General features: G+C 41.1%; 1 protein-coding gene across 4 annotated transcripts in view; it reads left to right on the forward strand.

Moving 5' to 3' along the window:
• The window catches only part of ACACA (acetyl-CoA carboxylase alpha), a 413,948-nt gene that overhangs the window by 364,653 nt on the left and 32,763 nt on the right, over positions 1-16,532 (forward strand). For 3 of the 4 annotated variants that reach the window (XM_071210521.1, XM_023584057.3, XM_004476381.4), the window contains 5 exons: positions 641-784; positions 1,366-1,486; positions 8,711-8,807; positions 12,813-12,909; positions 13,841-13,976. In XM_071210521.1, coding sequence (XP_071066622.1) covers positions 641-784; positions 1,366-1,486; positions 8,711-8,807; positions 12,813-12,909; positions 13,841-13,976 — 595 coding nt within the window. Of the gene's footprint in view, positions 1-640; positions 785-1,365; positions 1,487-2,232; positions 2,417-8,710; positions 8,808-12,812; positions 12,910-13,840; positions 13,977-16,532 lie in introns of those variants that run through there. The other variant, XM_058283203.2, reaches the window with a different exon arrangement.

Here is a 16,532-nt window from a genome sequence, read left to right on the forward strand (position 1 = left end):
CTTGCTGGTTTTGAAATTGTACAGTATATGTGATTGTTATAGCCTTTGTTTTCTAAGTTTTCTTTTTAGGCTAAAGGTCCAGATAGTACCACCAAACAACCCACAGAGGTTTTCTACCCTTTGTTGTGTGAAAAAGAACACATTATATGGGAAGCGGACTTGGCCCACTGGATAAGGCATCTGCCTACCACATGGGAGGTCTGCGGTTCAAACCCCGGGCCTCCCTGACCCATGTGGAGCTGGCCTATGCACAGTGCTGATGCGTGCAAGGAGTGCCGTGCCATGCTGGGGTGTCCCCTGCATAGGGGAGCCCCAAGCATAAGGAGTGCGCCCCATAAGGAGAGCCGCCCAGCGCGAAAGAAAGTGCAGCCTGCCCAGGAATGGCGCTGCACACACAGAGAGCTGACACAACAAGATGACACAACAAAAAGAAACACAGATTCCCATGGTGCTGACAACAACAGAAGCGGACAAAGAAGAACATGCAGCAAAAAGACACAGAGAACAGACAACTGGGGGCAGGGGAATAAATAAATAAATCTTTAAAAAAGAAAAAAAAAACACATTATAGCAATAATTTTGAAGTAAACTTTGTGTCTTTCTGTAGAAACAAATATCTTTTCTCTTGTTTTTTCTCTAGGTACTTGGACGGGAAGTATACACCTCCAATAACCAGCTTGGGGGCATTCAGATCATGCACAATAATGGGGTGACACACAGTATTGTTTGTGATGACTTTGAAGGGGTTTTCACCATCCTACATTGGCTGTCTTACATGCCTAAGGTGAGCCCTCCTATCTGGCACTGACCCCACAGACTATTTATTTCCCACCAGAGTTCACTACATCAGTGTTTGACGTTTCCTCTTTATGGTGGAGGATTTTTTTTTACAAAATTTTTCTCCGAGAGCATTGATTCTCTGTCTTAAATCTGACTTTTGTCTTCCATTTTTAAAATGCCTTTGGATTTCATTGATAAGGCACCTCTGTGATGTTTTCTAACCACTAAGCCCTCAAGACCTGTCTTGGTTCAGGTTCCAGCATAGTAAGGGTTTCTCCTCATTGTGCATTTCCTCCTTTCTTCTAGCCATGCATCCCTCCAGGGAGCTTCCCAAAGTGCATGGGCACTCTGAAAAAAGAGTAACAATGCCCCGCTTTGTGCCAGGCTTCTAAATGAGACATTGACACCTATACCTGTTCCTCAGGGCTTAGCAAGCAATTGTAGTGCTTCTAGGTGAAGATTGGTGCTGGTGAGCATAATTCAGTAAGTTGGCCCGGCTCTCTTAGCCTTGTATAAATGTTGAATTGATGTATAGGACTATTTTTCACTGATTGCTCTGCTCTTTCCCTCCCAATTTACTTTTAGAATGTGTACAGTTCAGTTCCTCTTTTGAACTCCAAGGATCCTATAGATAGAATCATCGAGTTTGTTCCCACAAAGGCGCCATATGATCCTCGATGGATGCTAGCAGGCCGTCCTCACCCAAGTATGTATATTTGAAGAACCTGTGGTACCCTGGCCCTCAAGCTTTTAGTCTTTCTTTTAGTCACTATCCAACTTCTATATAATAGCATGTGTAAAAGAAAACAGAACTACTAAGTACCAGGAAATGAGAAATTCTGAAAAACAGCTCTCTGGGAAAAAAAAGTGGGAAATCAGTCATGAGCAAAGGAAAATGGGATTTGCAAATCAGCCATTGAGTCATAAGCAGTACAGTCACTAACACATTTCTTCTGTTCATTGTGGTGGTGTTTTTTTAAAGATTTTATTTATTTATTTCTCTTCCCCACCCCCAGCCACCCCTCCCCCCATTGTCTGCTCTCTTTGTCCATTTGCTGTGTGTTCTTCTGCGTCTGCTTGTATTCTTATTAGGCAGCTCCAGGAACCCATTCCAGGACCTTCTGGAGAGAAGCAACACTCTCCTGTACCACCTCAGCTCCTGTTCTAACTCGTCTCTTATTGTCTCTCCTCTGTCTCCTATTGTGTCATCTTGCTGCGCCAGCTTGCTGCGTCGGTCAGCACTCCTGCATAGGGGGACACTCCCGCTCAGGGCAGCACTCCTGCTTAGAGGGGGGCACTCCTGCATGGGCTGGCACTCTCAATGGGTCAGCTAGCCATGTGGGCCAGCCTGCCTTCACCAGGAGGCCCCAGGCATCACCCTGTACCTCCCATATGGTAAATGGGAGGCCAACTGCTCAAGCCATATCCATTTCCTTGTTCATTGTGTTTTAGAAAACTTTATCAGGAAGCGGACTTGGCCCAGTGGTTAGGGCATCCGTCTACCACATGGGAGGTCCGCGGTTCAAACCCTGGACCTCCTTGACCAGTGTGCAACTGGCCCATGTGCAGTGCTGATGCGCACAAGGAGTACTGTGCCACACAGGGGTGTCCCTGCGTAGGAGAGCCACCCAGCGCGAAAGAAAGTGCAGCCTGCCCAGGAAAGGTGCTACAAGAGCTGACACAACAAAAAAAGAAACACAGATTCCCGTGCCGCTGACAACAACAGAAGTGGACAAAGAAGAAGATGCAGCAAATGGACACAGAGAACAGACAACCAGGGCAGGGGGGAGGGGGAAGGGGAGAGAAATAAATAAATAAATAAATCTTTAAAAAAAAAATATCACTTAATGGGTTCAAAGATTTTTTTAAAAATATAAAGTTCAAAAACTTAAATGTAAGCTCTAAAACCCTATAGAATTGTAGGACCAGAATTTTCTACCACCTAGTCCCTTTAAGTAAATAGAGAGTAATCATATCAGTTTTTTTTTTAAGATTTATTTGTTTATTTGTCATCCCCCCTGCCCCCCTCATTGTCTGCTCTCTGTCCATTTGCTGTGCGTTCTTCTGTGTCTGCTTGTCTTCTCTTTAGGCAGCACTGGGAACTGATCCTTCTGGAGTAGGAGAGAGGTGCTGAATGTCTTGTGCTACCTTAGCTCCCTGGTCTGCTGCGCCTCTTATTGTCTCTTCTCTGTGTCTTTTTTGTTGCATCATCTTGTTGCACCAGGTCTCTGCTCAGGACAGCTTGCTGCATGGGCCAGCACTCCATGTGGGCCAGCTCTCCACACGGGCCAGCTTGCACCATGGGCCAGCTTTGCTTCACCTGGAGGCTCTGGAAATCAAACCCTGGACCTCCCTTCACCTGGAGGCTCTGGAAATCAAACCCTGGACCTCCCTTCACCTGGAGGCTCTGGAAATCAAACCCTGGACCTCCCATATAGTAGACTGGAGCCCAGTCATTTGGCCCAAGCCATCATCCACTTCCCAGTCATATCAGTTTTAGAAATGGTCTTTGAAACCCTTAAAAGTATATAATGTGGCTAAGCTCTTCCCAACAGGCTATTGATGAATACCCATTCTTCATGTGTACTTGTTTCCTTTTGATATTGATAATAGTTTTGGTATTTACTTCAGTAATTAATGTGAGATTACTTTATAAGATCTTTTTTTTCCCCACTTTTAAATTTTTTAAAAGATACTTCGATTATGTAAATGTTTCAGAGAATATATAGGGGATTCCCATATGCTGCGCTTCTCATACCTCCCATATTTTCCCACGTTATCAACATCTTTCATCATTGTGGTGCATTCATTACAATTGATAAACATATTTTGGAGCATTGCCACTAAGCGTGGAGTATAGTTTACATTGTAGTTTACACCCTCTCCCATTCAACTCTGTAAGTTATGGCCAGATATATAGTGACCTATATCTGTCATTGTAATTTCATTCAGGATAATTCTCAAGTCCTGAAAATGTCCCCCATTATACCTGTTTTTCCCTCTACCTAACCCCAGAACATCCATGGGCCACTGCCTCCATAACAATGGCAATTCTTCATTGCTAGAATTACAGTAAGTCCATATTAGAATACTAGTAAGTTTATTTTAGTCCATAGTTCATTTCCCAATCCTAAGGGCTCTGGGATGGTGATGCCCACTCCACCATTAATCAAGGGAGCTTTGATCCCATACATCCAATGGATGGGACTCTCTTGCTTGCAGCTGTAGACACTCTCAGTTCCTTGGTATGTTGTTTGTCCATCATCTCCTCCCCATTTTCCTGGGTAAGTCCATTAAACTGAAGAATAGGTGTTGCAACTCTGTTGAGATTCAGGGCTCATCTGGCACATGGACAACCCAAAGATTTAAGTCTCTTGGATGTATACCTACCAACTCTAGTACTAAATACAGGTTCAAATAGAAGGACAGAAGAGTCGTGCATAGGGAAAACACTGCTGAGTCTAACTCTGTCACACTGGGGAGCATAAAGACCAGATTAGGGCCCACTGGCAAGGGGCCAAGATCCTGAGCTGTCTGCACTGACTATAGTGTCTGGACGTCTCCATATCCCAGAGGAGCTTCGCTATTTGGGGTAGTATCAACTTTGGCTGTCAGTGAGATCCTGTTGAGATGTGTGTAAGCACTACTTCTGGGATGGCCTCCCTATTGCTTCCCATGGCACAAGAAATCCTGAAAGGCGCCAGATGTTGGAGATTTGGACCCGAAGGGTATTGGGAATGAAAGAGAGAGAAAAGGGAGAAGGAAACAAAGAGAAAGAAAGAGCAAGAGAGCTGGGATCAGGGGGTCTTGGAGTAGAGATTCATCAGACAACTTTATTGTTTACAAGGGGCTCTCTATATACCCCAGTCTACATGACAACAAGCAGCAACAGGCAGTTAACTATTAGCATTACTAAGGAACTCAAAAAATCTTATCTCAAGGTACAAAGTCTAAGTGTTCTGTTTACTACAAAAAGTATGTGCTCATCTTTTCTTTCAGCCTTTAACAGCTTCATCCTGTTTGCTGGGAACTCTTAATTACCACATTCCTTAGGGTGCAAGCATAGCCTTGGAAACAGCACGTCTCTCCTTGTGAGACCACTGTGCCTCAGTTTCCAACACCTCCCAACTTACTTTGAAGTCTTTTAGCCACAAAAAACTCATTTGTCTTTAGCTTTTTCCCCTTTTGTTCAAGGTCTTTTTTTTTTTTTTCCAGATGCATTGCTTGTTGGTACTTGGTAACAATCCCTTGGTACCAGGGAGGCTAATGCCCAGGAGTCATGTCCCACACCAGGGGCGGGGGAGTTATTGCATTTATATGCTGAGTTCAGCTTAGAGAGAGGCCACATTTGAGCAACAAGGAGGCTCTCAGGAGCTTACACTCTCAGGCATCCTATGTCACTAGGCTAAATTTCCATTTCAAGAGCAAAGGCTTATAAGCATAGTCATCAATATTAAGGGTCCTTCAATGGGCCATCCCCCTTCACAAGTCATTGTCCCTGTACTAGGGGCATTCTTGTTGTTCCATTAGACAATGTGGCAGAGCTCCTCTGGATGGGAATTTGGTATTCTTTTGGTTATTGTGTGAATCTCCACCCACCATGACAATGCCCTGTAACATTTGAATATATTGATATGCCTTATATATATACACAGGTGAACTTCCTCCCATGTATCGCCCTCACTGATACCCCACACCAAAGATCCTCTCCTGCCACAGTTGTAACCCTTCTGTGATCTAAAACCTCTTCAAGAACTTCATAAGATCTTTTTTTCAGGAAGAGATTATCCAGAACTCTAAATTCTATAAATGTAGAGCAAGAGAACACATCCTCTCTCCAGGTTTATGTAATATTTTCCTTTGTCTTGGGATTGATCTTACCTAATTTAAAAAAAAAAAAAACAGAAAAGACTTACCTCCATGTAAGGCAGCAAATGTACATTCTTATTTGTCAATGCATTTGACTCTTTTAACAAACTTTATCAAGAGGCTTTTGTGAAGTCCCAAATTTCCTACTACATTTTGAAGCTGCCTCCCCCAGGTTGTATAAAGAAGTATTTGTTCTTTTTTGCATGTTCGTTGCAACTATTTCAGACAAAGGTTATATGTAAAAGGAGAATGAAATGCAGAAGATACCATTTCACAAATTTAAGAGTTGATTTTGTGGAAAGAGAAAGATCTTCTTAAGGAAGTCTTTTTTTTTTTTTTTTTTTGGTTTTAATTTTATTTTATTCATTTTTTTTTAAATATTACATTCAAAAAATATGAGGTCCCCATTCACCCCCACCGCCCTCACCCCACCACTCCCCTCACAGTAACACTCTCCCCATCATCATGACACATCCACTGCATCTGGTGAGTACATCTCTGGGCCTTAAGGAAGTCTTTATAAACCTTTGTGGTTACCCACTCTAAGCCCAGGAGGACTGTAAAACACTTCCATATACATTATCTATTTGAGCTTCACTGCCTCTCATAGATAAATAGATATTGCCATTTTATAAGCTCAGAGATATCAAGTGATTTGTGCATGGTCACACAGCTATTACTTCAGAGCTGGGATTAATCTGAAGCTTAGCTATAGATATTATAGAAAAATCACCAGAGAAATGTTCATTTTAATTTAAAAATTTACCTGTCTTCAATGCCTTTTTTATAATAAAACTAGTTTTTTAATATATAGCTAGAAAAATACCATAGTAATCTTATCCCTACCTCTCATTTTTGTTCTATGATTATAATAGGAACTATTAGCCTAAAATACCTACCAGCCTTAAAACCCAGGACTCTGGGCAGCGGACTTGGCCCAGTGGTTAGGGCATCTGTCTACCACATGGGAGGTCCGTGTTTCACACCCTGGGTCTCCTTGACTCATGTGGAGCTGGCCCATGAGCAGTGCTGGTGCACACAAGGAGTGCCCTGCCACTTCGGGGTGTCCCCCACGTAGGGGAGCCCGATGCACAAGGAGTGTGCCCCATAAGGAATGGCTCCTCACACAGAGAGCTGATACAAGGTGATGCAACAAAAAGAAACACAGATTCCTGTGCCGCTGACAACAAAAGCGGACAAAGAAGACGCCGCAGCAAATAGACACAGAGAACAGACAACGGGGATGGGGAGAGAAATCTTTAAAAAAAAAAAAAAAAGCAACCCAGGACTTTCCTGGGAATGAAGAGTGGGCCTCTTTATTTGTAAAATTCAAAACAAGACTCAGTGAGTGTTCTCCTGGAAAGGATGGGGGACCATCTTAACTGGCTTATAAATTCTGTGACTAAACTGAATATGATCTGCTTTTTGGGCCTGCAAAGCCCAACTACAATAGCCATAGCCCACCAAAGACTTCCTTCCCATCAACCCCACCAAGTCAACATATAAGGCAGGAGAGTATTTAAAGGAGAAATATTTACATTTTGAAATGAATTTTGTAGTTCTAAATCAGTTACTGAAGTAAGAATTATAAAACAATCCAAGATCCAAGCAAATAAATACTGATGGATTAAGAAGTTTCGCTTAGAATTTTCATGAAAATTTGAGTACCTCTTTCAGGGAGTGAACAAATGTGTGTAGGTGAGCATTATCCTGGCCATTATTAATGAGATCCACTGAATAAAATGAAATTTGTGATAAACTTAAGTTTTCTGTGTTTTGGATAATATTTTTTCGTTGATTCCCCAGTAATTCATCCTGCTGTCTATGTGCAGCTAACACTCGCTCCCAAATCGAGTGACTTCAGATTTTAATTTAGTGGAAGCGTTAAAGAAAGCAGATGATTCCGTGTGATAAGTTAAAGCAGATATCTTCTAGGTGAAAAGTTAAAGTCATTTATTAGAGGAGATAGTGCTGTGATATTCTTCAAACTGACGCCCAACACAAGACCAGAATCTAAACGATCAGCTTTAGGCTCACGATAGAGAGATAATTTTGAAATGGATGATCACATTTTACACTGGGGCCATAGAGGCAAGGAATGTAGAACACAGTAATTACAAGTTTGGTCTTGATAAAACACTCTCCATCCTGTTTAAGTCAGCAGGGGTTAGCTTGCTTGGATCTCCACTTTTAATTGGTTTTGGACTTGGATTTTTAGGGGCCAGAGGGCCATGTTCAAATTAGAAGAATCACTGAGAAACCATGAACTGAGAGAGCAAGCTAAGAAACAGTTATTTGCAGAAGCTTTTGTGGGGCCTTGGTCAAATACGCATACCTGTGGAATAAGTTTTTTCTTAGACTAAGATGCCAAAAGTTATGTGTCTTACCAGGGAAGAAACTTCATGTTCAAGAGAGGTTAATGGCATTAAGTGTGAGCATCTTAACCATTATATTTTTGCTATCTGTTATGAGTATGTGGACATGTCCCTTTTTTGTAGAAAGATACTTTGTCAGCTATAAGTAAAGAGGATATATCCTGTTGCCATCCTAGCAGAGAAGCTGACTCCCTTTTCTTTTCCCCAAACTTGGGTCCTCATCTGATCATTAATACTATTGTTTGGGTGTCTTCAATTTTCCATTAAAAGAAAATCAGTGGAATCACCAGAATATTGTAAGCTAAGTTTTAAAATAGAGATATTTTGAAAATATCTTTAATGACTTGACTGTCTTTTGACAAATGTTTGCAGTGTCTTGAAAAAAGCCAAGTTATTTATTTAAACACATGCAAACTCCTTCTGCTAGCTGAACCCCATTGTTTAACAATAAATGATGCTTTTGCTGATAAATGATTCTTTTTATGCAGACTAGCAAATGAAATAGTAGATGATGTCTGAAGGCAGATGAAAATCCAGCTGCCTATGCTTTCATCTATTATAATATGCTTAAAACAACAAACCCCCAAAATAATTCCCCAAATCTAACCTTAAATTCATCAGTTCCTGTGCATTTTCAATGAACTGTCTTTCTTTATCCTCTCTTTGTTTTCTTTTTCCTTCTTTAGCCCAGAAGGGTCAGTGGTTGAGTGGATTTTTTGACTATGGATCTTTCTCAGAAATTATGCAACCCTGGGCACAGACTGTGGTTGTTGGCAGAGCCAGGTAAGATCTCTTGTTTTGGAAGCTCTTTTTCCTCTAAACTAAAAAGAAAGGAAAGGGCCATTGCTATATAAAATTTTACCAATAATCCTCTCTTTGTTTAAACTTCCTAAGAATATGGGATTATGATCACATACAAGGCAGCATAACTGGGGGACTGGTTCCACAAAGTCATTTAGTGTGTCACTTCAGTGATGTGTTTAATCTGAAGGCGGATTTTGACATATCCTTCCTTCCTTCCTTCCTTCCTACCTACCTTCCTCCCTCCCTCCCAGAACCTCGTATATAGGAAGCAGGTGCTCAACCACTGAGCTACATCTGCTCACCAACATTTCCATTTTATAAAGCCCTTTGGGGGCTGTAAAGCCCCACCATGATAGCCATAGCCCACAGTGACTCCTCCTCCCTCAAAGAGCATTTTCTTTGAGAGTAGGTAGCAAGTAAATCAGAGATTCATCTACTTCTCTGTGGAACCTGAGAGAAGTCCCTTCATGGCACTGAGATTATTTAAATGTACTGTATTGATTTAAATTACAAAAAAAAAAAAAAAAAAAACAGAAGAAAGTTTACCAGAAACAGGAGTGAGTAAAATTAACTGGAATGGGTTGCTGGGATACCTGTATTTTTCAAGTGGGAAATTGAAGTTTCTATTAAATTTTAATACCTATTCTAAGAAGTGCTTCACTCAACAGCAAGCTCTGCACGAAATAATCTGTAGCTCTCACTATAACGAGCACCTGCCAAGGCTGATCTTAATCTAGTTCTGCACTGCAGAGACACGCTGCCCTAAGGACCTGCATCTGGAGCTCACCTTCCTCTCAGGGGCAATCTGTTTTCCTTATCTTGGTGAAAAGTGGCACCTGCTCAAGATTCTCAAACGTGCCACATCGGGTTGAGATTTAGATTCTAGCCTTGGAAATAATTCTAGGCTTTGTGGTTCTCTTAGTACAACAGCACGCCTCATGCTGCCAGTGACAAGGAGCCATCAGATGGCCAATCCCATAGACAGGATCTTCTGCTCTGACTCTGAATAGGAGTTAGACCTGGATTCAGCTCAGACTGAAACTCATAGGGACTAGCTTCCTGGTTTCTTTGAAGTCCCAGGTCTTCTACCTCACCACAGAGAATTATCCTTTATTCCTGGTAAAATATACATACTTGGAGAAGAGGGGGGAGTGCACTAGACAATGGTCCCTCCTACCCCAGGACCTGTCAGTTTGTTATAAATAATCACATCACACTCGCACGAACTTTTTTTGGAATTTGTCTCTTACCTATTCTGCTTTGGTTCTTCTATCTGTAAAAAAATACAGATTTTAAGCCTCAGAAAGTCAAACCTTTGTTAAGGTCTTTAAGATTCTCCCATGGGAAATAAGAGAATAATGTTTTACACTTATGATTGGAAGAATAGGGATTGTTCTGTGACCAAAATCAGTCAAACTTGCTCTGGTTAGCTCTGCCATTGTTTATAGCGACACTTGCTCTTACTTCTTCCTTGCTTTCCATCTGATGAGAGTTCTGGGCTTCTTACTCCAAACACATACACATACTCACAAGTATATAAAATACAAATGGAGCTAGCTTTTTTCAAAAGCAATGGTATTTCAAAAAATAAACATAAATATATTCTTCTGGGATTGTTATTGTAAGTGCTGCCCAAACTCATCTTTGGTATGTATGTTTGGAATATGTGTGCTATTGGCTGTAAATTGTCTTTTATTATTCCATGGCACCTTGTCCAGGGACACACTATAAAACAAGATGTAGCATCTTCATGTGCTAGCCTGATAAAATTTATATGAAGTATAATAGAAAACAGAAGTTGTTCTGAGCTGTTTTCAAGTTCAATAAATAACTGTAATACTCGGATAAAGATGTTCTTTATTAGGTCACATGGGCCCTAATATATAAGGTATAAGTTACCGATTTAGGGTGGCTTTTGCAATTACAAGTTTCCAGTTGGATTGTTAATCATTGTGAACAGAAATATTTCTAAACCCTCCTGTGTACTTCCTACTCGTTGTCTGGTTGTCTAGAGGGTTTTTGACTCTGATTCAGTGCAGGCAAGTGACAAGGGGGTGGGTGGTTCCCATTCAGGCCATCAGGTCTCTTGTGATGACAAGAATCCATTTCCAGTACTCAATGTAACAAGTAAACACCATCCTTCATGGAAAAGTTTGTTGTGGAGATGCTGTGGAGAATGAGAGACTGTAACACAACCCAGCCCTAATGCCAAGGAATGAGGCTGAGAAAGCTAAGGCTGAATCACATTTTTGAGAGTAAGGATTCACCTTATACCTTGCAGCTTGCTTGCCATCTCACTCATTCTTTCTTCCCTCCTTCCTGATTTTTACTAGGAAATATTTATGAGGACCAAGTTGGAAGGGTAGCATGGAGTAATGATGTTCTGGAGGCTTTGAGCTCTTTTTAACTTAATGTAGCTTTAAGATTAAATATATTCTGATGTAGATCACCTATTTCACCGAGATTAACTACTACTGAAAGTTATCCCTGTCCCATTGCTCTTTTCCAATGAAAGAGAAAGATAAGGACTTGTTTAACCACTTCCCTACACTTAGTACATATTTTTTTGTCAAACCTATACATACCTACTATAAGTCAGCCAAAGAAGTACTTATACAAAGTACTAGAAATCTGTTGGCTTTTATAAAGGGTATTCATTTGGGGTAAAAGCTTACAGTTACAAGGCCCTAAAGAGTCCAACTCAAGGATGATTTCTTACCAAAGTCATTTGCCACATGTTGAAGCAAAATGACAGGTGATCTCTTCTAGTCTCTCCTTCCTTCTTCCTCATAAGGGTCCATGGGCCCAGCTTCTCCTGCTCCCAGCTGTAGGCTGGCACAGGGCTTATCTCTCAGGGCTTCTCAGCTGCTCTGTTCTCTTGACAAGGTCAGCTGTAAACTCAAGCGAATGACTTGTCTCTCCTTGGGGCTCCAGGATCAAAACTGAAAAAGCTCTCTTCTTCTGGTTGTCTTCTTGAGTGAGTGTCTGTTTCTGTCAGCCCACCAAGGGGGCGGGTACTCAACCCCAAGTCACACCCTACTGGTATGGTCGAATCAAAGCCCTAATCTTCATTTAATTAAGTAAAAGTAAAACTTTTGAATTTAGTATAGTCAAAGGGTATCACACCTAGAAGAACAGTCCAGTATACAAACATAATATTTTTTAAAAATTCATAAATAATGTCAAACTGCTACACCTACCCAGTCTTCATTAGCATACTCATTGGTAAGACCAACCATATCTGCAAATCTTATCTGGAATCACATTGTTAGTACTCCATAGAAAACTACATCTCTGTCCCATCAAGGCCAGAAACAAAGTTTCAGGTTCCTACTACTATGTTTTAGACCATTTCCCTCTATCTCCAGCAAAGAAAGTCTCTAGCATGAACTGAAAAATTTTAAATGGCAATCAAAGAGTGTGTGTGTGTGTGTGCGCGCGCGCGCGCGTGTGTGTGTGCGCTAGGCTGCTAAATCTAAATGCAGAGAACTCCCCTAGTACAACCATTGGTTAGAATTTATCCTGTGGTGGAACATTTCAGAATAGGTTTTATTCTGAGAATCGTTTCCCAAAATATCCACCCACCCACCCCCAGATGGCTCCCTGGCTGTCTGCTCACTATCTGCACATTGTCTCTGCTCATTGTGTCTGCTCGTTGAGTCAACTCGTTGTATCTGCTCACCTTCTTTAGGAAGTACCAGGAACCGAACCTGGGACCTTCCATATGGGATGTAGATGCTCAACTGCTTGAGCCACATCTGCTTCTCCTCTCAGAATGTTTACAGAGTACCAAATCCCTGGAGTCCTACATTTAACCTCTAGAGAAAACAGATTCCCACTGTTCTCTGTATTTGTTCCAGTTTTTGTGTTGTTGGTTTTTTTGTTTGTTTTTTTTCCCCAGTGTTTTGACATGGGCTTGGAAAATAACAACTAGCTATGATGTTGACATACGTTGGGTTCTTATGTGCCTCATTTTTTTATCAGGCTTGGAGGAATACCTGTGGGAGTAGTTGCTGTAGAAACTCGAACAGTAGAACTAAGTATTCCAGCTGATCCTGCAAACCTGGATTCTGAAGCCAAGGTGGGTCATTTTGAGTATACCATATGCTTATGCTTGGAGCTGCATTTCCCTTCTGCGGAGCCTGTGGGTATATTGGGAGGGAGCATTACAAGTCACCAATTTTAGAGGAAAGGGCTGCAAGCAGCCACGATGATTTTAGACCATCATATGCTCATTTTAAGATAACTCTAGATGAATTGCTAACTAAATTCTGCCTAAAAAATAAAACAGGCCATTATTGGGGTCTAGAAGATGCTAGAAAATAGCCCATTCCTACTGGGGACATGATCTTACAGGAAGTCAGCTGAGGCAATGCCATGGACATCTGGGGCCCAGATTCTGAGCATACACATGGGAGAACTGCAACTAGAATTAATAATGAAGTCTGCCCCAACTCCAAGCGTAAACACCACAACCCATCTTTTTCAAAAGGGTGTGTTATGTTTTCTCAACCTTACACAAGATCCAGAAGGTGTGGGCATGGGAGGAGATTAGAGAGGTTATTCAACAGTGTCACATTAAGTGTCTGTTGATTAACCACAGTACAGAAAAAGCTGTACTAAGCACAGAGGTGAAAGGACTTCAGGAAAAAGAGCACACTTGGAGACTATGTACAGTTGACTGGCTTTGATGAGTATGTAATTAAATCATTTAAAGTTGCCTTTGGGAAGCCGAGAATGAGAGTTTCTAGCCCTGCATTCTTCCATCAAAAGCAGTAAAGTTTGCACTAAAGAATGGTGGTATAATTAGGACTTAAAAAGTATTTAATAAGGTGAAAAAGCCAGAATCCTTTCTTCTCTTTTACCTCAAAGATGATATCTTGTCAAATGACAGTTTTTGTTTGTTTGGTTTGATTTTGAGTTCTTAATCAGTAAAACCATGTTCACCTTGGAGAGATTCCCCCTCAATCAGTGTTGTTAATAGTGTCTTCCTTTCTGACTTTTTCCAATAGATAATCCAGCAGGCTGGCCAGGTTTGGTTCCCAGATTCTGCATTTAAGACATACCAGGCTATCAAGGACTTTAACCGTGAAGGGCTGCCTCTGATGGTATTTGCTAACTGGAGAGGCTTCTCTGGTGGAATGAAAGGTGATTGGCCCAACTCTGTGTTGGACAGGTGTCACTGATGGGGTGGGAAAGGGCATGCTGGGGAACTGGGGCGCACTGCTGGACTGGGTGGAGCCTGTGGGTGTCCTGACAACCCATTACCCTCAGCTTCTTGGGGATTAGACTCCCTCTGAGATAACTTCTGAGGTACCATTTAAATGGCAAAATTCAGTATGTTTTACAGTTTTATACAAAATTTCAGAACAATCTATAGAATATTGAGTTTGGAGGCTGTTGGTCATGTAGCTTTCACAGGTAGATGATGAACCATTCTGATAGTACTGGGTAAATATAATTTGTGCTTGTCGCTCCTTCTGTAGCATCACACACAATACTGAATTCTGTATCAGAGGCAGTTCTCAGTGGCAGTTTGTGATATATTTTTTTATTATCCAATAATAATCGAGCCCATGGCTCCAGCATATTAGACCATTATTATAAAGGCTCTGTTCTATGCTGTGGGAATTGCTTGGTGATTAGGCAACCAGTATCACCATTTACTGAGAATCTTCCATGTGTAGAGCCACTCTGGACAGTACAGGGAAAGCCAAAGGAAACACACTTACCTTTTATAGTAGAGAAGCTCTTTCTCCAAAGGCCAGATATTATGGCCATGCTAAGTAAGGCCAGACACTAGACACCCAGAGAGTATAAGAGTATGCAGATGAGTGTAAATTTCGTTCATCTGGGAAGAACTCAAGATTCTGAAGTAGTAAATGGGTTACAGAACCAGAAGGAGGGATGAATTAATATGGTTGGAGTAAATAGAGTGATTGGAGAGGGCTCAGGAGCTATAAAGTGTGAAAAAAATGAACTCTCAATAGGGCATCCAGAAATAGCTTGGGGCAGGAGCACCTCAGCCTCTAATGGAGGAAAGGCCTGGGGAAGCTTCCCCTTTATAGATTATCAGCTGTGTGTGGAGAGATGCTAGAGACTTATGCTAACAACTTTCCTTTACCTGCGTAGGAAGAAACCAATATGGCCAGGACTCCCTGTCCAAATGTAAAATAGTAGGGTGTTTTTGTTTGGTTTTTTCATTTGGTTGAAAAGTTCCCTTCTGCCAATATTCGCCAGAGAACTACCACATTCTCTATTTTCCTTGGGGAAGACTTGAACTATTCATGTAAATTAATGTGTATGTTTTTTTAGACTACCAAGATTAACTGTTTTTTTGACCAAGATAATAAAATCAATGGAAATACCATGAAAAATTGAGAGTATAGGTTAAACATGTCAATCTTAAATGTTTTTATTGACTTCCTACTTACAAGGAGCTATGCAAGTCACTTCAGAGAAAACAAAAATAAGTCAGAAACAGACACTGCTTCAAGGAGTCAAGAAAAAATGTCTTGGGGAGAATGATACAAGTCATGAAAAATTTGGGGATTCAGAAGAGGATTATACTATGTTGAAGTTGGGGGTAGTGGTGAAACTCTTTCATATATCCAAGGTTCATTTATAATCAGATTTCGTATGATCCCAGATTCCTTGGCTATCTCATCTACATTAAGACCTGAGAGGGAATGCAGTGCTCTTACTCCTTAGTTACCGCTCTGCAGGGGGCCATTGGTCATGTTTTCTTCTTGAAATTACCTAAGGAGCAAGTCAGCCTATTTTGTCCTAACGAGTTTAAAGTTCAAAAGTTTCTGATGTACTGCTTCTGTGGAAAAGCTTTAATTCTGCTACATATTTTGGCTTAGGCCCAGATTGGCTGGCACCTAGCTGTGCAACAATTGTTATAAGAACAATAACAAGATTGATTGAGCTCTTTTCACTAGAAATTGTGCTAACCATTTTACATGCATTATCTTACATAATCATCCCAACAAACACCTGTAAGAGATAGGTTATATTGTTATCCACATTTTACATAAATTGAGGCTTGGGTTAAGTAAATTTCCTGAGATCATTCAGCTAAGAAATGACCAAATTGGAATGGGAACCTCCCTGTCTGACTTCTGATAGCACAGTTGGCTGATCCTAGGGTTCATGACCAGAATCAGATCTTCTAGAATATCCTTAGAATAGAATATCTAGATTAGAAAGTTATTATTTACCCACCTCCCCTCTGCTTTGGGATTGCCCTTAGTTATTATGACAAGAAACTTTAAGAGATCAGAAATGATTTATTGGCCTGATAATAACCAGGGCCAGTTCTGTCTTCTGAATTTTGGTGCTGATGTGTCCATTTACACACTAATACAAATAAGCTTTGGGAAGGATAGAGAGCAGTGTGAAGTAGGAGAGGGGAGGAATAGGGCCTTTCATATTTACATACAGGTCAGGATGTTTCCTACATATTATCTCATGTAAAGGGACTTGAGCTGAGCACCTCTCATCATTCTCCACATCCCTTGGGGAGATGTTTGCAGTTTTGGTTTCAATACTGGTTGGGGATTATGCAGGGAAGGAAAATAAACAATTATGCTATCCCTCAGTGCTCACAAACACACAGCCAGGAGCCGACTGCACTGTGGGTAAAATGACTCCAAAATTGTGTGTAATGAGTAGGAAAAGATTAGAGACAGCTCTTGCTAT

The sequence above is a fragment of the Dasypus novemcinctus genome, chromosome 21 (assembly GCF_030445035.2).
Source record: "Dasypus novemcinctus isolate mDasNov1 chromosome 21, mDasNov1.1.hap2, whole genome shotgun sequence".
NCBI lineage: Eukaryota > Metazoa > Chordata > Mammalia > Cingulata > Dasypodidae > Dasypus > Dasypus novemcinctus.